General features: G+C 37.9%; 1 protein-coding gene across 3 annotated transcripts; it reads left to right on the top strand.

The window, feature by feature from the left end:
• The first annotated feature begins 105 nt into the window (after positions 1 to 105).
• On the top strand, positions 106 to 27,840 carry ankle1 (ankyrin repeat and LEM domain containing 1). 3 transcript variants are annotated; one of them, XM_051104242.1, is made up of 9 exons: positions 106 to 173; positions 769 to 1,045; positions 6,606 to 6,758; positions 9,826 to 9,931; positions 10,070 to 10,190; positions 10,342 to 12,417; positions 13,899 to 14,067; positions 14,158 to 14,320; positions 26,091 to 27,840. In XM_051104242.1, exons 2-9 carry the CDS (start codon positions 984 to 986, stop codon positions 26,496 to 26,498), a joined length of 3,258 nt encoding a protein of 1,085 aa, XP_050960199.1. In that variant the 5' UTR covers positions 106 to 173; positions 769 to 983; the 3' UTR covers positions 26,499 to 27,840. The 3 variants fall into 3 exon arrangements, with proteins under 3 accessions (XP_050960199.1, XP_050960200.1, XP_050960198.1); XM_051104243.1 differs by lacking the exon at positions 106 to 173 and having other exon boundaries at positions 453 to 1,045; positions 26,091 to 26,223; positions 26,335 to 27,840; XM_051104241.1 differs by lacking the exon at positions 106 to 173 and having other exon boundaries at positions 453 to 1,045.

The raw sequence follows: 27,840 nt of genomic DNA, 5'->3' as shown, positions 1-27,840 counted from the left end.
TCCAGGAGCGGGAGTTCAAACGAGGCGATGGCGCCCACTTTTGGTGAGACACAATTCAAAACGTTTCCTTGAAATATTGAATTTGACGCAGTAAGTTTACAGTGTTTATCATCGCACACGCTGGTCATCAGACATCATTTCGTCTTTCGTGTCACTGCGCTTCTGCGTAACCGGTCAGTGTGAATGAGTGAGAGTCACAATAATTTGATGAACATTTTTAAGATCAAGGTTTTAAGATTTTTAAGTTGCATCAAACAGTTCACGCTTCATGTTGGTATTTTAGCTATTGTAATTTATGTGAGTGTGTTTTTAATGGGTACATCCAAAACACTTTACACTAATATCTAATAAAAAATTAGATAATGTTTAACCCTACATAATAATAAAATAATAATAAAATTGCCCTGAGATTCTCCTGACTAATGCAGGGTCTAATTGTTATTTTCCTAAAGACTTTTCTTCCACGGTGTGAAAGTTATTCCTGCGGGAGCTGCTGTGCTTCTTCAAGAGGCTTTTAAATCACTTTGGAAAATGGACGGATAAACTATGCCAATGCATCATATTTAGTCCTTTTATTCCTGGTTTGCTTACAAACAAATAAGAAAGTGCTTGCACAACTCGCTGACAGCGTTTATTGACAGTGAGCCTCCATTAGAATACTTTTAATACGGCGGTTATGAGAAATGCACGCAAGGAGCCTTTGTTTGTTTGTTTGTGCGCATTTACTGGCCGATAATATCACTGACTCCTGCGCCTCCGTCACAGCAGATGGCGCTGCCGCGTTTGGCAGGAGCGGAAAACGGCGAATGGAGGGAAATTCTATTGTGGATGACAACAGTGTTTCGGGATAACAGTGTTGTTCAGGATGAACTTCAGCAAAACATAGCCATAAACCACTTTCCAGATCACTGAACGTCTTTCTGCTGGACGATAACACTGGAGAAATATGGGCGCTCACTGAGACTCATTCAGCAGAAATAATAATGTCCAGTGTCGCGGACTTAGAGACTTTACTGATCGACGCGCTCAGTGACGCAGATGCCAGGTAACGCCGACTCTACAAGCCTGTTCACAGGTTATTTGGCCGGTACATACAGGAGATGTTGCTGCTGTGTGTGTCAAGGGTGTATCGCTGTAAACTCTGGACCCGAAGTCCAGACGGATCAGTATTTCAGTTCAAACTTTATTGCTGTTATAGACGGAAATAGCACTAATGTTGATACAGATACTTTAGTTAAAGTGTCATGTTTGTGTATTATAGGTAAGTTCAAAGCAATCGCTTTAGCAGTATTTTACTATATATTATGTCTGTTTTAATTAATAAATGTAAACATTAGGGTTTATATGTTGTTGACCTTCTGAATCGAAGCATGTCATGCCAAATGGACAAAGTCAGAAAGTTAGTTATTGTTATTGTCATGTCAGTTATTGTGTTTTATGCCCAATACCTTTACACACTTGCCCACCTCAGTTATTGAAAATTGCATGTTAGTTTAATTTCCTGACAAACATTTGTCACGATATATTTGGTCATTTTAAGACAAAACTCAATCTTTGACATTAAAAAGTAAATGTTAGATCAGCTTTGCACTGCGTCTGCCTTCATCAGTCAGCGGTCAGCCAAATTTGTGTGCTTTGAGAAACGAGGATGTTTAGGAAAGGGTTGCAGTGAGTTTTGTGTTGTCTGTTGGTGATGAGGAATATAAAATCATGTGCACCTTTAGCCCTGTGGAAGGCGTTTTTTTTGTTTTTGTTTTTTTCTTTGCAGCAGGTGCGGTGGTAGGGGTGGGCTAAGGGGACTGAAGCCCCAAATGTTTTTATTGCCACATCATCATTGAGTTAGAACTGCAGATTTGCACTCCTAACAGTGTTAACTTGTCAATGTGACCCGCCCACTGATGCTCGGCGAGCAAAATGACCAACCGTCGATAAGGACACGCATGCGTTTAGAGTGGTTAGAAGAGAACGGTTCGGTCAGCACGGTCTGTGTCAGGGCAACAATTCAATAAGAAGTTAATATTAAGTCAAATAAATTGTAGAGACCGTATTGTCTTTTTTTCATGTTGTGCATCTCTGCAGCAAGTAACACACAGTGTGGTTTAGTTACTGAACGAAGTTGAGTTTTTGGTGAGTCAATGATTCACTGACCCGTTCAGTAAAACGCTTTGTTTCTGAATGAATCAGCAGTGCCTTGCTGCCACCTACTCGTAATTCTAGTTTTATATTTAAAAGCATTGTTTTGCTTTTTTCTACGATTTCATATTTCTATACTCCAAATTGTATATTTAAAACATTAAGCTCATAACATCATTTATGCAATTTGTGAGTGCGGTGTAATGCATGTCATGAGCTTCTTTACAAGGTAAGTGTATAGAGCCCTGCGTGTTGAATTATTCATGGGTTTCAGTCACATGACTTTTTTTTTTTTTTTTTTTTTTTTTTTTTTTGTCGCGGCCACCATCTTTAGGACCTTGCGTAGCCTCTCCTTGGCGATCAGAAACCAAAATAACACTTCACCAACAACAACAAAAAAAAAAACAATGTTTTTTTTTTAGGATTATATCCTAATTTACTGTCAAGCAAACTGCTGACTCCACTAAAGTTTAGTGAAAACATATCATTTTGACCTCATACACAATCCCTCTCCATACACTCGGGCCAGTTTCTGGTAATTTCTCACCTGCCAGAGACTTGCCCATCTGCCGCACCCGGCCTGGATGTCTGTGTGCTCAGTGTCAGATTCTGGACCCGATCAATCGTGACTTACAGGCACTGCCGCATCCATCCAAACCGAGGGAATCGGCTCGTCGTGCAGCACGCCAGACTTAGCCTGTGCATTAATAACTTGTACTGTTCATTAATATTTATTTAAAATTGATAACGTTACCTAGCCGAAATGTTTACTTTCATTTTAATTATATAGATTAGAATATATAAATAACATGACTTAACAAGTCTATAAATATTTCATTATGAAAGCAGTTTTAAAGTCCATTAAAGAACTCAAGTTGATCAAGATGGCATGAGTAAAATTTATTTACACAACATCCACAAAACCACGTAATTACAGCAAAAAGCAGCAGTTTTAAGTGTAGATAAAATATTTAACACAATTTGCAAAATTACCCATGCTTTTACTTGAATGAATGAGGCATTTATTCACTTGGACTGTAACATTTAATAAATAAAGGTTAAAATATAAAAAAAAAATTAAAAAGTATTTTGAAAAACACACTGGTAAATGGCAAAGTTTTGGAATTAAACACTTTATACTTCTGACATGTTGCCGGTGCTCAGTCACAGCGTCAGTGTCTGGGTGATTAGAAATGACACTATCTAAATCACACTGTCAGAAGGGTTAGGGTTATTCATGTGAATGAATGCAAGCGGAGTCGGTCTGCCTCAGGTATCTACCTCGGTTGTCACCCGATCTCATGAAAGTGCCTATTTGGTGTAGACTACTACTTATTTATATGCAGAAACTGACTTCAAATGATTAGGCGTATGATACGCAATGGGCAGGATTAGGGGTGTGGGGTAGATGCGTATAATATGCACACGAAAACTGCGTATTATGCAAGGCAAAAACATGCATATGCCCGCCAAAGTCAGTTTCAGCGTATGGGTACGCATTTTCACGAGACCGGGCTCTCGAATTAATACATTATAGGCTAATGAAAACAATACCTTCAAAATGAAAAGAAGCAGGGTGTTGTGATCACATCATTTTAAACTGCTAAACCCCTGGAAATTTTAAGGATCCAGTAAGCGAAAGCATTCAAACAGTAAGTTGAAAACAGGGCTAAAGCAGAGAATATTGTCTTGTCACAAATCAAAAAACATCTGGTTGATTTATAAGCTTTAGGTGGAGCATAACGAAAGTCTTCTGGCAAATCAGCCGTCTCGCAAATGATATTAACATTTTGCAAGTTCCTTTGTGAACTCGCTAAAGTAAAATACTAAAATGTAAAAACGCATCTATGCTTACGAGAAATATTTAATCAAAATGAACCCATGCATCCACATCTCTTGGTAAATAATCCATTTTTATTTGCTGTTATCACAGCTCACAGCAGATCGACGGAATTGCAATCCGGTCCTACAAATGGTGGCCGCACCACTGTGTTTTAAGGTCACATGAAATCCATGAATACTTGAAAAAACAAAAAGCCACTTATCAATGTAACTTTTATACATGTATATTTTTTTTAAAGTGTGTCCCGTGCGCTCTGGCACATACAGTATAATATCGAACCGTTCGGTACGACATCCACGGTTCAATACGCGCTTGTGAATTGCGGTTTTTCGGTTTTGCATTTAAATAACTTCCTTGTTTTATTTCTCTCGAAATTTGCTGTGTGTGCCCATGATTTCACGTGCTGAAATGAGGAAACGCTTCCCCGCTTATATTTGAAAAAGCAACACACGCAGAGCATCTTCCATTCTAATGACATGCAATGATAACCCTTTCTAAACCTGTTGTCCAACAAAAGAGAACATTATAACTTATTTTTACTTCACAGCATCAGTCGAGTGTTTGAAATAACTTCCTTTTGTGATCTGATGTGGCTTCTTATCATAGAATGGGGCAGACGATATATTCTACACTGTATGTCGTTTATGGCTTACAAATATCATTATGAAAATCATTATGAAAATACCCGAGATGTCTTGAAGAACACAAATAAACCATATATTTTTGCAGACGAGTGTTTATTGTCCTTACATTTCATCATTCAAAACGTTTAACGTTATGCCTTTATCCATATTAGAGAAGCTGGAACGGAACGTAATCAGCGCTGCTACTTCGAAGCATATGTGAATTTTCTGCTCAAGGGCGCCCTCTGGCGTCCAGTATGAATGAAACCCATCCTATTTTGCGTAAAAATCAGAAGAATAATACCCTTCTCAAAAGAATATTAAGCTGACATTTAATAATCCACGCTTTTTCCAGTGTACAGAGGTTTACAGAAATATTTTGTTGTAAATTAAATGCAAAAAAACACTGATGTGGCAAGCTATCAAAACCGAACCGAAAACCGTTGTTAAAAAACCGAGGTACGTATTGAACCGTGAACTAACTGTATTGTTGCATCCCTAGTTTTCAGTATATCTTCTTAAGAAACAATACTATAGAGATGAAACTTGGATATATTTTAGAGTAGTCAATGTGTAGCTTGTATAGCAGTGTATATTTACTGTCCCCTGAAAATAACTCGACATACAGCCATTATTGTCAAAACAGCTGGCAACAAAAGTGAGTACACCCTAAGTGATAACAGTACTATGTCGTTTAACCATGCAAAGCCACATGTCCTATTCATCATGTTCATGTTTTTGTCTGCTTGACAGGACCATACAAAGTTGTGTATTTTGTATTAGAGCAGTTAAAATTTGGTGCTTTGACTACAGTTCTCTCATACTGACCACTGGATGTTCAACAAGGCACCTCATGGCAAAGAACTCGCTGAAGATTTGAGAATTACAATTGTTGCTCTCCACAAAGGTGGCCTAGACTATAACTGAAACTGAGTTACAACCTGAAACTGAGTTACGGTACTGTGGCCAGGGTCATAAAGAGGTTTTCCAAGACGGGTTCTAATCGGAATAGGCCTCGCAAGGGTTGATCAACGAAGTCGAGTGCTCGTTCTGTGCGTCAGGTGCAGAACCTGACGCTTCAAAAAACAGATGCATGAGTGCTGTCAGCATTGCTTTAGAGGTTGCAGAAGTAGAAGGTCCGCTTGTCAGTGCTCAGACCATACGCTGCACATTGCGACAAGTTGGTTTGCGTTGGCGTCATCCGTGAAGGAAGCGTCTTCTGAAGCTGGCTTAAAGAAAGCCCGCAAACAGTTTGCTGAAGACAACCTGTCCAAGAGCATGAATTACTGGTCTAATGAGACTAAGAAAAACTGGCTCAGATGGTGTTTTCCATCATGATAATAACCACAACACACCACCAAGATGACAAATGCCTTGCTGAGGAAGGTGCAGGTGAAGGTGATCTGACTTGAACCCTATTGAGCACCTATGGGGCATCCTCAAGCAGAAGGTGGAGAAGCACCATGTGTGTAACATCCAGCAGCTCCATGATGTCATTATAGAGGATTTGAAGAGGATCCCAGCAACAACCTGTGCAGCTCTGGTGAATTCCATGCCCAGAATGATTAAGGCAGTGCTAGATAACAATGCTTAAACACAAAATATTGACACTTTGGACACTTGTTTTGACAAGTTCACTTAGGGTGTACTGCCAGCTGTTTTGACAATAATGGCTGTAGAGTTATTTTCAGGGGACAGTAAATATACACTGCTATACAAGCTGCACATTGACTACTCTAAAATATATCCAAGTTTCATTTCTATAGTATTGTCCCTTGAGAAGATATACTAAAATGATTGCTAAATGTGAGGGGTGTACTCACTTTTGTGAGATACTGTACGTGGATGTCTGTGGGCTAAGCCCCGGATATCCACTCATCTTAGAACCTCATCTGCTTCACGTCATATTTCACATTTCACACAGTAAGTGTCAGTTCACAGCAGTTGTATGTACTGCAGGTGGTCACATGTGCAGAGATGAGTATAATCTTGTAATTGTTATGCAGGTGTGTAGAGTCTCTGCTGAGTCGGGGTGCGAACCCGAACAGGATCGTCCGGGACGGTGTGGCGGCGGTTCATTTAGCTGCAGGTAAAGAGTCTGAGAAAGGACTGCGTTGCCTCAAACTCATTCTACAGCACGGAGCTGATCCAAACCTCAGGTCAGTTACGCCCTTAGTTCACAGCTATAATCATACCACTCCATTCGGCTGTCGAATATTTCATAAGAATGCTTGTATAACTGAACACTCATCTGGGACAGTGTTTCCTACACAGCAGTGTTGTGCTCAAGTTAAATGTCTTTCAGACCCCAACAAAACAAGCCACAAGCTGGATTTGGGTTAGGGTTTAATGAGACCTAAAAGTTTGATTACCTGGACTTTAGGAGCGTCCTAATAATAATAATAATAATAATAATAATAGTCACAGAATTAACATAATAACAGTTTACATTTAAAATGCACGCTTTAAAGTCAATTCATCGGTGACACGCTTTCATAAGGTGCATGTCTGCATGTCAGCAGCTGTCAGTCATATTCAGGCAAACAAGGATTCAAGTGGCCTTTAGAGCTTGTGATGTGTTTATTTTATAACAGCCACCCACATTACTACAGAATAACTATGATAAAAGTTTACAATGCAAATACAGTACTGTTCAGAAGTTTGGAAACTTGACTGTTTTTCATCTTTCTGAAAGACGTCTCTTATGCTCACCAAGGCTGCCTTTATTTGCTAAAATATAAAAAAAAACAGGTATTTTAAAATATGATTACAATTTAAAAGAACTGTGTTCAATTTTAATATATTTTTTTAGGAGTACATTTAATATATAAATGTATTCCTGTTATGCGTTTTTTCCAGGACTCTTTAAATACAAAGTTCAAAAACTTTTTGTAACATTTTAGGTGTCTTTTTCACATTTGATCAATTTAACGCAACCTTGTGAATACCTGAATACCTCCTTTTTGTTAATCAAATAAATTCAGCCTTGGTGAGCGCCAGATGTCATAAACTTTCCAAACTTTTGAACAGTACTATACACACACTAATGTCAGCATACGAATGAAAAACAGTCATCATGTCCAGCGTCTCTGAAGGGATTCTCAGGCCAGTACATGAACATAACTCACTCATGAACTGAAATCAGCGAATGGCATCCTGACGTACGTGTTGCTACTGTCCAGGCGAGTCAGGGCAGAGTGGAGAGCTGAGGCGATGGCATCCTCAGTTGACCTGTTGGCAAACTGACACGGGTCCAGTGTAGGGGGCAAGCTTGTTTTTAGGTGGGAGAGGACCAGCCTCTAAAAGCAGTTAATCAGTTTTGGCAGTAAGCTAGAATCTTACGAATCTTATGTCTATCAAAGCAAGTGTCTAAAGTCTCTTCCTGTATAACTCATGGTTTTGACAAACTTTCTTTCTGAGTCACTCAAAGTCTGTTACCCTTCTGAGATGAGTACACACATGAAGATGATGACTGTTGTTCTCTGAGACCTTTTCCAGTTGTTTTTGCTGTAGATGTCTTTAGAAGCTTTAGGATTATGTGAAAAATTGAGTGAAACCTGTTTCAAAAAGAAAAAAGAAGCTGATTTAAAAAAAAAAAAAAAAAGTTAGAACACCACTTACACAATATACAATGCAATAGACATTTGCTGCACTACTAATGTCTGACATGGAGTTAACATATGATACACACTGAATTTAAGTTAGTTTGGTACCTTTTTCACACACAAAATGACTTTAAAGTCAAAGTTGTTTAAAAGCATCTTTAAGGTGCATGTTACCTTTAAATAAAAGTATGCAAACATGCCTGCTCCCTGTACCCCAGACTGAGGTTTTTATTAAGACTGCAAATCCAGCCACAAAGTTGAAGAAAGTGTTCACAACCACCTGACCCTCGCATAGTTGATATCCACTGGCTTCACCTAAAATAAATAAATGCAATAAAAATATGTTTAAGCAATAGTTTATAGATCATGGTGCAAAATCCCATAGTGCCACTCTATACTAAGTTATTGTACAAATGCATGAGCTACAGTAACTACACCTTACTGCTGACATGGAAATATACTGTTAGCAACTGTAAAACGTTGTTTGGCTCATAATGAATTAGAGATGCACCGATCCGATATTCACATCAGGTATTGGCTCTGATACTGACGTTTTTGTCGGATCGAGTATCGGTCATAGAGGGCCGATCCAATTCCAATATTGTGTGTATTATTCTGTGTTACCGTAAAGCCGTGTAAAAGCATTATAAAGCACAAAAATGTTTTCGTGCACTATATTCCAAGTCTTCTGAAGCCATACGATAGCTTAATGTGAGGTACATATGAATATTTCAGTCCTTACATTAAAGTTCATCTTCTCTCCGCTGTGGCGGTCAGTCATTCGTTCAGCCTTCAAACCCTTCAAACAATTTAATGTTGTTTCTAAATCATGTTACTTGCTACCGGGTGTCTGTGAGAACAAAACACTAGAGTAGAAAAGACTATAGATAGTTTTTAACACGCACAGTTATTAAAATTTAAAACTGTTAAAAGAAAGACTTAATAAACTGTTGCACAGATATAATAAACTACGCATCAATTTCTCTTTGCTCTCTGTTTTTTTTAACTTTTAATGCAAAGCGCTGCGTGCTGTGACTCCGTGTTGCTTCAATTGCATCATTATATTTTTTTCATATTTATAATTTGATTTTTCTTTGTAATGAAATAGTCTGTGTTTAGTAGATTGTGAAAGAATGATTATCAGTTCTACACACAGAGATATGTAAGTTCTATATTTATTTAAATTAAAAAAAAAAAAAAACCTTCACTGGTATCGGATCGGTATCGGCCAATATCGAACCCTAGGTATCGGAATCGGTAAAAAGGCGGATCGGAGCATCCCTATATTGAATTGCGAACTTTGTGGTTTGTTGCATCTTTCTCTGAGGTTGTAAAAAAATTTTTCAGCTGTTCCTGTTTTACTGTTTGCAAGTTTGTGCTTTATGACTGTTTCTAACTTATACATTTGAAATAAATAAAGTCTTTAAATTGGCCCACTATAATAGGAGCCACCTTGTCTTTTAAAAATGTGTGTTACTGGGTGTAATGGATAATATCAGTGTCATTTCTTAAAGTTGTGTCCACAAAGCTTTTGATATTTCTAACGAATTATGATATTGCTTGTAATGCCTTTTACTGTGACATTTTGTTTTTTTGGTTGCTGTTTTTGGATTTGTTTTAGGACTACTGAAGATCTGACTCCTTTACATATTGCCGCATCTTGGGGGTGTTTTCAGAATCTCAGAATACTCTTAAGGAACGGTGGAAACCCAAACCTCACAGATCAAGTAAAACATTCTGTGCATTACCATCTCCAGTACTGACCTGTATAGATGTAGGCCTGCTGTAATGATCTATATTTTAGTCTGTGTTTATATCAGGATGGGAACCTCAAACAATTAAAGTGTTCACTGCTTTATTTCCAGGATGGGAATAAACCGTCGGATCTGGCAGAGCAGGAGGAGAACAGTAAATGTGCTAGTCTTCTTCAAGAGTATGAATCCCATACATCCAAAGAGGATCAAGACGCACCCAAATTCCAGTATTGTAAGAATTTTTGTTGTTATTCTTTAGGTTAATTATCAGGTCTTGTTCTCTAACAGAAGTGTCAAAGATAATACAGGGGTTTTTTTTCTATCGTTTGTGGAAGTAGATCTGATTGTACTACCATAATGTTTTGTCTTTTTTTTTTTTCTAGCAATCCTTTCTGGACAGTCCATGAGTGACAGTTCGTTCAGTCCCGAAACGTCAATGCTTATTCCCCCTGGAGCAGAACCACTGAGCAGCACACGTCTGTCCTCTATTTCCAGCACTTGTAGAGTCAGTGGAAAACCTTTGAACAGAGAAAGTCAGGCCTTCTGGCTGTCAGATGTGTCGGATCTCGAGTCACACGATTCTCCTGTTTGCAGTAACGGTGAAATGTGTAAGGAATTACCGATACTGTCTAGTACTTGTCTGTCTGCTCTGGACAATAAGAACAATCCAGAGCTGGTGTCCACATATCAGCGTCAAGCCGCAGATAGTGACTGTGATGTTTTGCAGACTCAGAATATCCCTGTTTTGTCTCAATGGGAAAACCGGAGGAGTGTCACCTTCAGAGCAAGTATTGATTATTTACCTGTTAGCAGCCCAGACGATCATCAGCAGTTCCTTCTCAATCAGTCTAGTGATCTTACATTGGATCTTTCTCAATACCCTGATTTCCTAGATACTAAGCGAACGGCAACTGTGTTACAGAATCAGGGAATCGATGTCACGTGTCCTGACGACGTATTCATTTTTTCCAAAGAAGTGGACACAGTGGAAGATGAATTTGATAAGACTGTTGTGGGGCCTGTACAGCTTGATGATGATGATGATGATGATGATGAAAATGATGATGAATTTAAGAGCATCATTCAGCCCCACATCAGTAGTGGATCCAGCGAGTACAACAGCTGTGACAGTGACCCGTACCACAGTCCCAGCACTGAAAACAAGAGTCCACCTTCGACCAAAACCTGTGCCCAAAAATCAGATTTGACTGCAGAGCAATGTGGCTTCCGTGCTAGAAATAAAAGCCTTACTTTTGTTATTGATGGAAACAGACAGCAAAAAGAAGCAGTCAGGAGTCATATTGAACAATCGAGTTTATCAGCAAGTGGCCGAGATGCTGGTAAGGTTGAGGTGACCAGTGCTGAAACTGATTGTATTCCAAGTCCTTTTGTCACTGGGAGAACAAGATCCAGATTGAGTCGTCATTCGGAGAGAATGAGCCAAAAACTGGCTTCTTTTCAAACCAGCTCTTGCCTCTTTGACCAGACGCTGCCCACCGCTACCCGTTTGCGCCGCAACACAGTTAAGTCACCTTATGGTACATCAAAGCACGGTCTTGATGAAGACAAAGTGGAGGATATTGACTCTCAGTTGAGTTCTCTCAAGTTGTCCGTAAGCTCAGATGGTCAAAGCCAAGCTGACACGCTGATTTTATCCGACAGCATGGCTGACACAGTCTTAATTTCAGAAAGGATTGTTGAGTCACAGTTGGAAACTGGTGTCAGTGAGGCTGGTAATAAGGGAACCGCTCCTGAACGTTTGACTGATATGCAAGAAGCGAAGAGAAACGCAACCGGAGCGCCACAGATCAGCCCTGCTGCTGTAGGAGACAAAGAGGCCAGTGATACGTGTGGGCTTGCCTCTCAATGGTCTTTGCCGTTTCGGGTAGACAGCTCAGAATCTGCCTCCAGTTTGATATATGAATCCCCAAAAACACAGAAGAATCCAGGTGCCAATCCAGGGCGCTCTGGATGCACTCCTCGGTATAGCATGAGCCGACTGTCAGGTCGCTCGCGACAGGCGCCGGCAAACCTTTCTTGCACGCATGGTGGACAGCCCTTAACTACTGATATGGACGGTGAACCTGTGGAATACCTTTATACTGACACTGAAGAGGGCCATAAGCTCATCGAGACCCATGTTCCCCCAACGGCCAATACCTCCTTCAGCTCTAGCATGAGCACCAATAACTCTGAAGACACACTTCTTTATGATTGGCGCTCCCTTCAGCTTGGCTCTACAAGTCCAGACCGTAGCACAGAAAACTACCGTCACAAACAGGAGAGGGATGTTGGAGTAAGTGGCCTAACTGACCGGGAACTCAGAAGCAAGTTAATTGAAATGGGGGAAGATCCAGGGCCCATAAACAGTCAAACCCGCCCCCTGTACGTACAGAAGTTGAAGAGATCCCTTCAGAATACGCCACACAGCCAGAAACCAGTCGCAGTGAGCCCCAGTGGTATGTGTACCAAAATAAACAGCATTAGTGAATTACATAAAGCCAAGGTACTCAACAGGAGGCCACGTGGTCCATTCGATTTTATGTGGCAGCCCCCAGCATGCCTAGTTACAAATGTGTAGTTAATGTAATTGGCTCTTTGCGTCTCATACAATGGCTAGCTGCCGTTCCAATTTACAACATGAACCTTAACTGTTTATCATGAAAGTCAGTGTCGATCTGGCCTGATATTTTGTATCGTATTTAATGATGACAACTAACTGAAAAATGATTTTGGCCTCCCAAGATGATAGATAGATATACTCTATAATAGAAGAGTAGCAGTGTTAATTTTGACAACGAAAATTACTCGTTAACAAACGTTTTTTCTGTGACAAAGACGAGACTTTGACGAGCTAAAAATAATATCTGATGATAAAAACTATGACACAATTTATGCCGTGTCTTCGTTAACATGACGAGACGGGACTAGAGTGTTATTACCGAACATTCAAAACACATCCTATAGGCTATGCTAGGTTAAAGTCTTGTCTTTCAAACTGTGTGTCCTTGTCATTGGATTATAAGGGACGTATCTAGTCTCAGTATGACAGCCGCAAACAGCCGGCTACCAAAACACGAACTTGTGATCTGAAACAATGGCCTTAACAACCCAAGGGTTAGCGATAGGGTGACCAGACATTTTTTCCCGGGAGTCACAATTCGTTGTCTGTTAATTTAAAGTTAGAATAGAAGCGCTCTCTCTGGCGCACACTCCATTTCTTCAGTTTTCATACTGCATGATCGGTTCTCAGTTCTCAAATGCACACAAAGTAGTCCAAATGTCCACCGTGTTGAGTATCTCACGTAAATACAGTCAGTAATGGCTTAAGTGAACGTAAACAGGTGGGTGAAAACTGAATGTGTCAGTATTACATGCATGCCTTCCGTCTTAAAGGGACAGTATTCCTAATAAAATACCTATCTGTGTCATTAATTATAACCAAAAAAAGATGTTAAATCGGAAAATGAATTTAATTTGTATCTCTACCCAGAAATGAAAATTGTCATAATTTATTCCAGTTTTTCCAAATTCAATCCTTGACTATTTTTGTTTGAAGACTATAAAATAGCTACCAAAACACATGTTGGTAACTACATTTTGGCTAAAAGTAATGACTAAAAGTACACAAAAATGTATTGACTTGTCGTCGACTAAAACTAGACTCTCTCTCTCTCTCCTTCGGCTTGCTCCCTTTATCAGGGGTCGCCACAGCGCAGTGATCCGCACAGCCGATTTGGCACGTTTTACGTCAGATCGACTAAAACTATGAAAAAATGACTAAAATGTGACTGAGACTATTAAGCATTTTCATCTTGATATAAAGACTGAGACTAAATCAAAAATGCCTGTCAAAATTAACACTGAAGAGGAGAAGATCAGTGATTGCATGTACACGTCATGCTTCTTTGTGTTTAAAGATCGTTTCTTTCTTTCTCAGCTGCAGGTTACAGCCCAGAACTCGAAAATGTGCTTCACAGATTCATACTGCCTAATTGTCAAGCAGACGAGCTGGCTCTGTGTGAGCAGTTTGATAAGCCGGATCAGAATAAGAGATGGCGTGAGGGTTTCATTAAATCCAGCTTTAACTACCTGCTGCTTGACCCACGGTATGTCGTTTCTCTCACTTTGTGTTGCCTTTGTTTGGACAATGACTGTTTATTGTTTAATAACATTTTTTCCCTACTGCTGCTTTATAGAGTGACGAAGAATCTACCCTATCGAAGTCAGTCTATGATTCCTAAGGAATGTTTTCAGACGTTCATCAGTGCTGTTTTCTATGTTGGAAAAGGCAAGCGTTCGAGACCTTACAGTCACCTCTATGAAGCTCTGGAATATTTCAAAGGAGATAAGACCTCGAAGGTTAGATCTGTTTTTATTAAATTGATCTTTCTGATATTTGAGAGATTTGCACCTTTTTTAAAGGTCTACACTCAAAAAAATGATTTGTTGGACTTACTTAAAAAAAAAAAAAAAAAAAACTGTCAAGTGGTTCCGCACAACTATATTGAGTAATTTGTACAAGTAACAATTTAGTTGTTTGAACAAAAAAAATTCAAGTAAAGCTGACAAAATTTCTTCAAGTAAATCCAAATCATGATGATGCAAATTCCTATGACTGTATTAATCAGGTCTCTTTCAGCATTCACAAAGTCCTAAAAGGCATGAAAACAGTAAAGCTGTTCAATAATTTTCATTACACCAACACATGCAGGTTGCAAATTTGACAGAGGTTTAGATGTTTTATTAAAAAAAAAATTCATTTGACCTTACCATCATGGCGATCAGGGTTTACTTTAGTTGGGCTCTTGACCCTTGATTGTTTTTTTCCGTTGCTGTAATTGTGTTTGTAGAGCACGTTTGTTATAGCAAAAAATAAAAATAAAATAAATATCCAGTGGCCTGGTTCACTGATCTTTTTCAGTGATTTGTCTATTAGTTTCAAGATATTTACAGTAGCTGTATGAACTATTAGTATTACTACCTTATAATCTCCGACATTACTTAGACACACACAGACATCAAGAATCAGCATATGAATCTCAACAATGGTGACATTCAACAGCTGCATGCTGGGAGTCATGGGTGAGATTTGTACTCTGCTGCTACCCAGCATTCAGCTGTTGAATGTCACCATTGTTGAGATTCATATGCTGATTCTTGATGTCTGTGTGTGTCAAAGTGATGCCGTATATTTTAAGGTTTAGTGCATAAGATGAACAATCATACAGCTATTAGAAATATCATGAAACTAATAGGTTAACCACTGGGTGAGATCAGTGAATCAGGCTACTAGATGATGATTACACCACCAGTAATAATTAACAAGGAACACTTTTCAGATTTCTTTTCTTGGCTTTTTTGCTATAACAAATGTGTTTCACACACACAGTTACAACAGCCAAAAAAAAAAAAAAAGTCAAAGGTCAAGAGTCCAACTAAAGTAAACCCTGATCGCCATGATGGTAAGGTCAAATGAACCTTTTTTTTTTTTTTTTTTTTTTTTTTTTTAAATAAAACATCTAAACCTCTGTTTAGATGTTCAAAAAAAAAATTTTGGTCCAGACTTTGCCCCTTTTTAGCTTTTAATAATAGAAAATTAAGAATATAATGCAAATAAATATATTGTACAAGAAGTGAGATTTCATAGCAGCTGTTTAGCTTCTCACAAAATTCTTAGTACAGTACCAGTTTATTTTATAACCCTTTGAAACTTGCCACCAACCCATTTTGTGTCATGGTCTCTATGCCGCCAAACAGGATGTGTTATACTGGGCATTAAGTCTTGATATTAGAGGTACTACCATAAAAAAAGCCAAATTTTGAGCAAGCAGATCTCTGTTAATTCATGTTCATCCATGCTCTTATTTTATTCATAGTAAGACGGCAGTGATGCACAAAGGAAATAGGTTATATAAAAAAAATTGTGATGTGTAAGTGTGCAAAAATTCCCATGTGCATATGAGTTTCTCAGAGGCACAAAAGTTTTTGTTTTTTTTAAATTATTTTTTATTTTAGGAGCACTGTATGTTGTCACTTTGAGAAAATCAATTTAAAAAGCCCAGAGAAAATATAAATATGTACAAATGACTGTACTCTATACCAAATATAAAGCTGAAAATAACGGACTATTTATGTTAAAATTGGTCTGAAATTTTATGGAGGGGTTTGGAAACTTATGAACTAAGTATGGAATTTTGAAATGTAAAATGGCCTACACAAATAATGCAAGTCAGATATTGTATTTGAGCTAAAATTGAAATGAAATTGAAAAAATAAAGCTGACAAAAAAAGTAATTTTATTTTGTTTGTTTTTAAGGCAGTTAAACGTACAGCTTCACTATTATTCAATTCAATTCAATTCAAATTTATTTGTAAAGCGCTTTTCACGATACATATCGTTGCAAAGCAGCTTTACACCAAATTGACATTTTTACAATATATGTAGTAGTAGCTTGATGTACATATGGCAGAGATGTGTGGTAAAGATCAATTAATGACGTAATCAAACAGACAAAGAACACTATAAATTAGTAGCAGAATTCGGTAGTGCTGTATGTTTTCAGGGTTGGCATCATCTGAAGTCCTCTGAGGGGTTGGCATCATCTCTTCTTAAGTGTTCTGGATCCACACTGGAGCTTGTGAATTCCTAGTTACCACAGGATGTCAATCCCATGGCAAAAACAGAGAACGAATAGGAACATAATTAGCGTAGCTGCTGTTCAAACTAAGAAAAGGAAGGTTTGTTAAACCAGAGCTAAAAGATTAATAATGAACATCTGATCAGATATAGCTGCAGGAAAAGTTTATGAGATGCATTATTTGAATGCTTGGCTAAAAAGATGTGTCTTTAATCTAGATTTAAACAGAGAGAGTGTGACTATTAGTAGAGACTAGGGATGTAACAATTACCAGTTTGACGATAAATCATGATAAAATTCCCCATGGTTAGGGTTACCGTTTAGGTAATATCATTATCATTAAACCTTATTTGATTATAGCGATGTGAACAACTGATGATAGATAAATAAATACTGTACAGCATAAAGCACATTTTTAAGTAACAGTTTCATTTGTGCACGGCACGCAGAGTAGTTTGGTTTTGTGTGAAAAGACGGTGGATGATTTAAAAGAGTGCTAAGGGCATAGGCGCCAAACATGAGATAGTCTCCGTTCATTTTAAGCAATATGAAATGCATTGCAGCTTTTACGTTATGTTATTCTCGTTTTCATAGTTCACTTGAAGCCGTTTTGGTGTTATTTTAATATTAAATGTCAAGAGTGCGTTATGAGAGGGCGCCAGCACGAATCCTCTCAGCTTGCAGCGGCTTCCTCACCCACGTATATAGTGATCATGGCTCTGCGCTCCCTCAGATATTACGTGTGCGCCCTCAAACATTGTCCTGTATACGCACAAATAAGTACTTATTGTAAATAGGTATTTATTAAATAATTTGATTTAGTGAAGCGTGACCCTTATAGAAAGAACGTGTGTATTATTTGGTAACTAATGTATTTGCAGTCCGTACGTTTGACTTTGCAATTCAAACGGACCGAATTTGCATGCCCTGCTGTAGCCAAAATTTTGACCGGTTGATGAAAAACAAGCTTAAGTGGATTCTACACATTTAAACAATTCAGACCAGTTATCTAGATTATTTATGGAAGAGATAAAATGCATATAATAATTTATTAAATCTGTTATCATTTTACTTAACCCTTTTCTTTATTTAAAGGCTGAAATGTGAGGTTTATCTTTTTCACAGCTTTATTTGAAAATTTACATTAGATATCTAATAGGGATGTGACGAGATCTCATAGGTAAAATCCTTAAAATATGAGATCTCGATTCAAACACCCACGCGACCCACATGTCTATTAGGACTGTTTCACATCGCGAGTGTCAGTGGAGCGTGAGAAGGACGTTTTGTTGCTGCCCATGTTAATGAATCAGAGGGTCGGGGTAAATGTGAAGGCAGAAAGAGCAACACAAACAGTCTTTTCAACCACATTATAATCATTATTTCTGTGTTACAGACATTTAAATAACAGAAGTACTGGGATAAAAGTTTATAGTTTGGGTATAAACACATTGTCTACAGTAGCGATAAAAACGAAACTATCTTGTATGTATTGTAACGCTTAACCTCTTCCGCCAGGTGGCGGCGACAACTGCCCGTTTTAAAAAAGTAGGTAATTGAATCATTCATTCAGATTTCAATAGTCAAACAAGTCTTAATGAAGTGAGACACTGACTCCTTCATTGAATGTTTTCTTTTTTTTTTTTTTAATTTTGTTTAAATGAATATATGAACAGTTTGTCAGAACCACTAGTAAATTACGTTAATTTGTATAGTTTTCTAATCTTTTTTTCTCCAGAATTGTGATCTCCAATTTATTAAAAACAACTGGGATTCTCAATTTATCCAGAATCGTGAAGCTCTTGTTTAAATGTTGTTTATTACTGCCTATAATTCATTAAAATAGAAATGTAATTTCATAAAGTTCAAAATGCACCTACATTTTTTTTGCATTTTGTCTTTTTCAGTTGAATAAAATACTATTTTCCCTATATATTTAATCATTGAGGATTTCTTAAGAAAAGTTTAAAAATCTTGTGTCGTCTCGTTCTCGTGAACCCAGTCTCATGTTTCGTCTCGTCTCGTGGGATAAGTGTCTCGTCACACCCCTAATATCGAAACATGCTATTAGTTAATCTGTCGTCGGTCATGTTGTCATTTAAAATCCGGACATCATTGGTAGGCTACTGTTGTTGTTTTAGTGATTATGCAAACAAAAAGTCCTTTTATTTGTTGTTTGTTGACTTTAAATATAAAACTTGGTGAAGTGATTTGTGTCAGTACTTTTTGAACATTTCCAGTATCTTTTAACAATACCGTAATAAATTTTATCAAAAAATATTTCTTACTGAAGCTAGTTTTTGTAATGTCTGTTTGATGCTTTACACACCATAGTGACTTTAAATGATCTTTTGAGATTCATTTCTCAGCCAAATTTGATGTGATTAATTTGTGATTAATTAGATTAATTAATCACCACATCATTTAATTAATTACATTAAAAACCTTAATCGCTTATCAGCCCTACTTAAGAGTTGTTCAGAAATTCAAAGGTCATTTTATAACCATGTTCATACATTTAAAATCACAGGTGTACTCTGTTTCATTTTAATGGTCATTGGGTTTCTAATTTGCTGCCTGTATTTGAGAATTAAAAAAAAAAAAAAAAGCATATCGAGGAACCTTGAATACCTGTGGCTCCTGATGATATATTGAGGTATTATGAAGTGAAATTATTAGTCTGCAGGAAACTGAACATTATTTACATCATTATCTGTCTGCAGTGATGTCCTGTTCACATACGAATCATTATTTTCAAATTGATCTTTAAAGTGAACTAGTTGAACCTGTTCATGATATCATACTAAACCATCTAGAACATTTGCAGCTCGAGCAGCACAGATATACAAATTACTGCGACCGGAAATTAACCGAAATAACCAGCGTGTCTGATCCTGGACCGAAGATCGATGAGCTGCTGATACGAGCATGCTTGAACCGAACACTCGAATGTAAGGGGCCAAATGAAAGTGGTTGTTTTTGATATTTAAACGTGTATGTTAATGAATTCCAATCACTGGTAAATAGGGCGCTCGTGCACGCTCATTGGCAATAATCCCAATAAGCATAATCCCTGCCTTTTAATTACAGCTACACAAAATCCGTGTGCAGGTACACAGTGGAATATTCTGGTCTACTTTCTCAGGTTAGGCTCCAGTATATTGCATGAATGCAAAAAAGACTAATAGGCAATATACCTAACAATAAATATTTAATAACGTGTGCCCACCAAAGATTTTTTAGCCAGATGAAAAAATGTCAGGCGCTCTTCTGAAAATGACCAGCTGGTGGCGCTTGGTGGCACGCTTTAGTTGCTATGATTTGGAAGATCCACGGTGGTTACGTATTACTAGGATCTCATTTTTAAGAATTCTACCAAATATAAAATAGCAGTAACCAGTAATACTGACTTCTGCATTGTTGTAGGCGGTTGGTAGTCGGTATTTGTCCCGCCCCTCCTCTATTTACGGTGGGGAAAAAGTGACAGTGATGAGTGCTGCATTGTACGGTTATCAAAAATCTAGTTATAAAAAAAAAATCTAAAAGAGGTCAAGAACAAATTAACTTGTAAATATTATGGCAGAGTATCAAAATTCAGTGTCATCAGGTTGCCAAAAAGAGCACAGAACGTTTTAAAGCAATGTGGTAGGGAGCTGTACATTTCTTTCATACCAATTAACATTTTGAAAATCCGAACATTTTCATTCATTCGCAATTTTATGTTAGAATGGCTTTACAAACGATTTACACACAAATTCATTCTGCTCATGTTTTATGAATGAGGCCCATTCACTTGATATGCTTTATATATAAACATCCACGTTTCACATCATTATTGGGTGCTTTTATGTATAATTGCGTATACGTAATGTCATTGCGTGATTATGTAAACAAACTTATTGAACTGAAACAGTTCATCTGAAAGAACCATTTTGCAGAAAAGAATCATATTTCCATGTTGCCTGAGGCTTGGATTACAAGGAATAATGATTGTAATCAATGTTTAGTTTATTGCATAGATGATCATTGTGCTTCATAAGACCTCAATATATTGTCAGCAGGTATTTAATGTTGTGTTCCTTGGTATGCTTTTTTTATGTAGACTTAGGTTGTAAGCCTGGAAAATGAAAATTCTGCAAAAAGCTTATTAACCAGTTTTCGCCAACAGTTAAAATGAATAAATGCCAACATTGCCTGTAATGATGTGCAACACAAACACTTCCACGAAAATCTCTGAAAAAAAGGGGTTTGATACTTGAATTTATATAATACTTGAATTTGTCAAGATTTAACATTCCATTACTCATTATTCCATTGGAGCGTTTCTAATGCTAAAATATAATTGTTGGGATTTAATGGATTCAAAGGTAGATCGCACAAAAGTTTAGGTTAGTCTGCTTTAGTCTTTGGGAACAGCTAGAAAATATTTGGAAGTCAGTAACAACAGAGACTGTGGAAAAGTACATACAGTGTCTATAGAAAGTCATCATACCCTGTGAAAACCTTTACCTTTTGTAACCCTTGAAAATAAAATAAATTAAGTCGAACTTTTTTGATGTACACATTATAACCTTCATCATTAAAGTAAAAATTCTGGAAGATTATTAAAAATGAATCTGTGAAATGCCTGGTTTGGTAAAGTGATCAGCCCCTTAGAGTATACCATTATAAACTTGCTCAGGTGCAAGCAATCAACTTCCAGATTAAACACCAGGTTATTTGGCCCACCTGACATCAATATTAGTGGTGTTGATTACTTCAGAATGAAACCAGCCGTTTCTTGAAGATTCCTCTCTTAGTAGTGCATGGTACGGCAAACAATTCACCGTGGTTGGGAAAGTGCTTTTAAAAGACCTCCGGGATAAAGTAGTTGAAAGGCTACTTTATCTAACCCTAACCCTAACCTTTCAAAGGCTTGAGCTGTCCCTTAGAGTACCGTTCAGAGCATCACTGGGAAGTGAAAAGTGTATGGCACCACCAGCACATTGCCTAGATCAAATGGTGGATGACAGAGCCAGGAGGACATTGATAAGAGAAGCTGCAAGGCTTTATGGTTGGGTCTGGTCAGTCTGTGCATGTGACAACTACCTCACCGTCTCTTCTGATAAATTTTTAGTCAAAACGTTCTCATAGTGCAGTAGAGGAAAATCTGAGAATCTGTCATGTGCCACTGAAGATCGGAGCCAGTTTCTTATTCTACTCATAACTTATTTCTACCAGATATTGTCCAAACGATATCGATATTATATCGCGACATGAAAAAAAATGAAATCACATTTTAGTAGACCTTAGTTAAATTACAGGCAAAATATGTATTTTAACCAACTAGAAAAACATGAGAAATTTTAAGGCAAAATCTAAGGCAAAAATAGAATGGTCTGACTTTAGATGAGTGAAATTATGCTACATAAGACACCTGCGCAAAAGAAAAACTGCAAATGGACTGAAAGAACATGCAAATTCGATTATTCAGCTCAGTTCAGTTCAAATAGTATACAATATTGCTGAAGAAAAAGTGTCCCCAACTAGGCAAGCCAGAGGCGACAGCGGCAAGAAACCAAAACTCCATCGGTGACAGAATGGCCGTCTAGCTGACGAGGTCTTCACTGGGGATCCGTCTCTGGGGCTCATCTAGTTGATGTGGTCTCCGCTGACATTCAGGGCTGTAGAGGTCGTCTCTAGGTGCTGATCCTCCGTCTGGGCTGGGTACGGACTGGATCTGGTGGTTAAGGTGACCTCGGAATAAGAAAGAAACAGACTAATATTAGCGTAGATGCCATTCTTCTGACGATGCAGTGAGTACATCGGGTGTTATGGGAAGTGTTCCCGGTTCCGGTTGACCTAATTAATGCAGCCTAACAATTCTTTAACAGATTTGAATTATAGAAATGAGTTCTGTGTAAGCCAAGTTAAAGAGATGGGTCTTTAGATTTAAACTGACAGAGTGTGTGTGCGTCCCGAACAGTGTTGGGTAGATTGTTCCAGAGTTTGGGCGCTAGATAAGAAAATGATCTGCCGCCCGCGGTTGATTTTGATATTCTAGGTATTATCAAATTGCCAGAGTTTTGAGAACGCAGCGGACGCGAGGGATGATAATGCGATAAGAGCTCGCTCAGGTACTGAGGAGCTAAACCATTTAGGGCTTTATAAGTAATAAGCAAGATTTTAAAATGTATATGATGTTTAATAGGGAGCCAGTGCAGTGTTGACAGAACCGGGCTAATATGGTTATACTTTCTGGTTCTAGTAAGAACTCTAGCTGCTGCATTTTGGACCAGCTGGAGTTTGTTTATTAAGCGAGCAGAACAACTACCCAATAAAGCATTACAATCTAATAATAATCTAACCTTGACGTCATAAACGCATGAATTAACGTTTCAGCAGCCAATGCGCGACTGCAAAACAGCTGCTGTACGGTCTGTTGGATAGTGGAGATGGAGGAAACTGCTGCTTATGTTTTTGTAGTAACACTGTCTGTATAATGTTGAAAACATACCACAACCACATGGAGCAAGAAAAGCTCTGGAGTGAAATCGTCTCAGTTTTCAACATATCGGGTGAGTGCATAAAGCTGCCCCCAATTCAATATTTATATTTTTCTTCCTATATTTCGAGCATTGTGAACATTGATCTTGCGCTGTCTGCTGCAGAATTTTTTCTTTGTACGTGTTCTACATCTCTGTCCTATGTTAACGGCCATTTACAGACTTAGTGAAATTTCCACACAAGTTAGACTTTGGGAAATTATTATAATAAAGTTTGTGTCCAGTTCTGGAATAGAGATCAGTTTAAAAGCTGTTTGTGTGTTTGGAGCAAAAATCATCAGGTTCCAATTTATGGACGCTCAAGCAGTGCATCTCTATCTCTATCTCTATCTCTATCTCTCTCTCTCTCTCTCTCTCTCTCTCTCTCTCTCTCTCTCTCTCTCTCTCTCACTCACTCACTCACTCACTCACTCACTCACTCACTCACTCACTCACTCACTCACTCACTCACTCACTCACTCACTCACTCACTCACTCACTCACTCACTCACTCACTCACTCACTCACTCACTCTCAGGAAAAAAATCTTTGTCTTTCCATCCATTGAAATCCGTAATTATGTAATGGTATCCACGGTATAGCAAAATCTATATCATGGCACAACATAATACTGGTATAGCGCCCACCCCCAGTATTTGTCCTTCAGTACTTCATCTTTAAGTTTACCAAGAGTGATCGGCAATGCGACCGCACATTTCACAAGATCCGTTTCGACTGTCACAAGCTGAGGGTGAATCTTAAGGCTTGCGTACATGCTTTGTAGAGGACTAATGCTGTTTTAGTCACAACTGAATATAGCACACGCCATTCTCTTGGCCATCACTTCAGGTAAAAATCGCCTCATATACAAAACGATGTCTGATGGTTCTGTCGACAAAAAAGCTGTCTGCGTTTATTGTCGATGTGAATTAAGTTATCACCACAGCACAAAATATCACTTGATGGTGAAACATACATCTGATGCAGAGAGCATTTCAGGATTTTTGTTCATAGTCATGGTAACCAAAACTGCTTTGTTACCTACAGTCTTCAAATACCTTCTTTCATGTTCCACAAAAGAAAGGTTTGAAATAACATGAGGGTGAAGTAATGATGAAAGAATTATTATTAATGGATAGTTTTGGTGAACTTATCCATTTAATGTTTTATTTTGTTCTTATTATTTTTTGTTTCTTTTTATTCATGTATTAATTTTTTTTAATGAAATGATACTCTAAATAAGAAACTAAATCTGCCAGCAGGTGGCAGTAAATGTCTTTGATTCGTTCATACGGCTGATTCATTCAGGAATTAAGTAAATGGCTCTCTTTATGACTGGGCCTTTGAATCACTGGTTCACAAGTTTGTTCAAAACAAATTCATTCGAAATGCTGCTGTGTTGCTTGGGACAATTCTTGCTGTGGCTTCAAAGGTAATATGTTCTCTGCAAAATTGAGCAAAAGCACATAATATTGTGTTTAAAATATAACACAGTATCAACTTCATATTTACAGAACTGTTGTGTAAAATCACATTTAAGCATGTGATCGATCGGGACTAAATCAGCATTGCTCTTGCTGCCTGTGTGATATCCTGTGGTACAGGGGCATTTTTTGCACCAGTATCTTGAATTTTAGGGCATAACAGCATTTGTAGAGTTGTTGCCCTGCATCATATTTGTCAACAGTACGTTAACTGTTAAAATATTTTAATCGCGTTATTTTTTTCCTAACTAATTAAGGCGTTAAACTGACAGCCCTAGTAATAAGTGTCCCACACCCAGTCCCATTCTACAATTGGTCCCCATTTGCTCAGGAAATGGGCTTTCTTCAGCCTGTTCAGAAAGTAGATATGGGTTTTCCTCGCTGTGGAGTGGTTATTGAGGTGACAAGGTGAGGTTGTCTTCGCAATCTCCATGAAAGAGCCATCGATGCTCAGCAGAGAATGGTTGTTACGTGCTCTCCTGAATCCAGGAGGGGTTCAGGCCAAGCAGGGTCAGCTGTATAATCGGGTGGCGTCGTCTTTCGAGTGTTTGGGGCGGTATGTGAGCTGCAGAAGCTCCAGTGTAGAGGGCAGCAGGGTCTTGATGTGCCCCGTGACAGTCCTCTGGAAGCGCTTCAGAAGACACAGCAAGACCCTGCCACCCTCTGCACTGGACCCTATACAGTATGCCTATTCACAACAGCAGATTATTATTTGATGACATTAAGTTTTAATGATGTTACTTTTTTTTTTATTGACTGTACTAATTACTGCAGCATTAATGAATAAAAAGTACTTGAGGACTACATGGCATTTTGGTTTCATAAATCATTAACACATTCAAGTTCCATGTCTATGACTAATGTCTCTAAAAAAAGGCCAAAATAGTGTAAAAATATAAGTATAAAATAAATAAAATATTTTACTCGCGTTTGATGTGCTCTAATAAACTGCTTGGTACCCATGGATTATTTTTCCAATATTTTTATGAATTTTTATGAACATTTTGGTAGAATGAACTTTCAATGAAGGGACAGAAGTTTTCGTTGAATTTTTTTTCCATTTGTGTTGTGAATATGAACAAAGTCTTTCTTACAGGCTTGAGAAAAAGATGACAGAATTCTCATTTTTGGTGTCCTCCGCACACTTCAGATCTGAAGATTATATTACTTCTTGAGATGGATGTAACTCATTGAGGTGTCAACCTGAGACCTGATTAGTTAACTAGTTAACTTGAGAACTGTTGAAAATAAGTTGACAAGAAGTTTTTGAACTGTTCTTTGAGAAAAATCCATTCATTTGATGGATGCTGCGAGCAGATCTGTCTTTACTTCAAAATAACAAGAAACTGCATATTTGTGTGAAATGTAGTGGAGTAAAGATTAAAAACCCTGCGTCTCACTGTCAGTTTTAGTACCGCTCTCCGTTCTTAATATCATGTTGTAAATACATGCAATCGTGGTATTTTTCTCTTTATGTCTCCAGAAACTCTGCTCAAAAGTGCAGCACATCCTGCAGGTCTGGAATGCTGGGCACGGAGTGATATCCCTGCACTGTTTCCAAAACGTCATTGCTGTGGAAGCCTACACACGTGAGGCCTGTATGGTGGATGCCATCGGTAAAGAGACGCTCAGCTGGGCTGGTTGGACGGTTCTAAGTGTTCTTTGCAGCACATATGTCTGTCTTAATGTCTGCACTGTCAGCTGTTCACATGTTGATCTTTTAATAGGGCTGAAGATGCTCACAAACCAGAAAAGAGGAGACTACTATGGTGTGGTGTCAACTTGGCCTGTGCGGAGAAAGCGGGAGTTAGGAGCTCACCTGTTGTACAGGGCGATGCAGATCTTTTTGGCTGAAGGAGAACGACAGCTCCGACCTGCCGACATCAGATGAACCATAGACGCTGTTGCGTTACAGAAACCATGCAGAAATGACACTTGCGTATTTTTTATTCCAAAAGCATTAACATGTTGATTCAGTAATATCAGTGAGTTATAATCAGGAACTGTGCAACTGCAGTGAAAAAGTAATACTTTAATAGTAAAAAGGAATAATAAAACAAAAAAATACAACACAGAACATGAGCTGTTCATTTTCTAAATTTATGTTATTATTTTTTTAAAAGTTCTTATTGCTTATTGCAGTGGTTTTCAAACCGGTCCTGCGAGCACCCCCCGACGCTGCACATTTTGTAGGTCTCTCATATCTGACACACCCATTTCAGATCTTACTGTCTCTACTAACGAGCTGATGAGCTGAATCAGGTGTGATAGATGAGGGTGTTGGGGGTGCTCGCAGGACCGGTTTGAAAACCAATGGCTCATTGTATCGATGCCCTGTTTTAATGCAAATAATGAGCTACATGCCATGTACACATCTTAGACGTATTGGTAGATATTTGTTTTTAATGCATATGTAGTTACATTACATAAATCATTGTGACACTTTTTATGGAAACTTTATCCATTTTATGAAATTAAGTAGATATAAAGTGATCTTTACAGTTTGTTTACTGACATTTCTTTAGCTTCATACGAGATGTACGATAGAACTGATTATTATATGATTAAGCTAGTTATTTTTATACTCAGAAAGCAATCATTGCATAAATAAAAAGGTAGAGAAAATCTTTGAGTTTGATTATTTCGATGGAAGACAAAATAAAGGTTAAAAGTAAAAAAATTATTTGAGGTATGTTATGTCCTACTCTGTTTTTATAATTAGTTTTCTTACCCTCTCCACATTTTTTTTCTGTAATCTCTCTCTTCTGTCGGTGCGCATTAGGGCTGTGTATTGCCAAGAATCTGGATCACGATACAGGGGTTGCGATACAATACGTTGCGATACATTGCGATACTGTAAACCAAGTGATATATTGGGATACTTCTTATTTTATGAATAGGACATAATTTTAGGAAAGCTGTAATTAAGAACACACCACCATATCAAACTATTCAATGTTATTGAATCACTTCTTGTGCAGTACCAGTAAAGGGGAAAAATAAAGTGCTTGCAAGATTCTTTAGATTTTAAATGTATAAAATGTAAGCTTTTATGAACAGACCGTATATATTTTTAGTCTCTGCTTCACAATTTAAGTTTACAATTGTAACCATGTCAGATCATTTTGATCTGAACTTAAGAATTACATCTGCTTCATATCAATAAAAAATAAAGTGCTTGCAGGATTCCTAAAGAAAACAAAAGAATTGTAAAACAATAAAATAAAAACAGA

The sequence above is a fragment of the Labeo rohita genome, unplaced genomic scaffold (assembly GCF_022985175.1).
Source record: "Labeo rohita strain BAU-BD-2019 unplaced genomic scaffold, IGBB_LRoh.1.0 scaffold_66, whole genome shotgun sequence".
Taxonomy (NCBI): Eukaryota; Metazoa; Chordata; class Actinopteri; order Cypriniformes; family Cyprinidae; genus Labeo; species Labeo rohita.
Note: the sequence above shows the minus strand (reverse complement) of the source record. Positions and strands in the feature narration are given on the sequence as shown.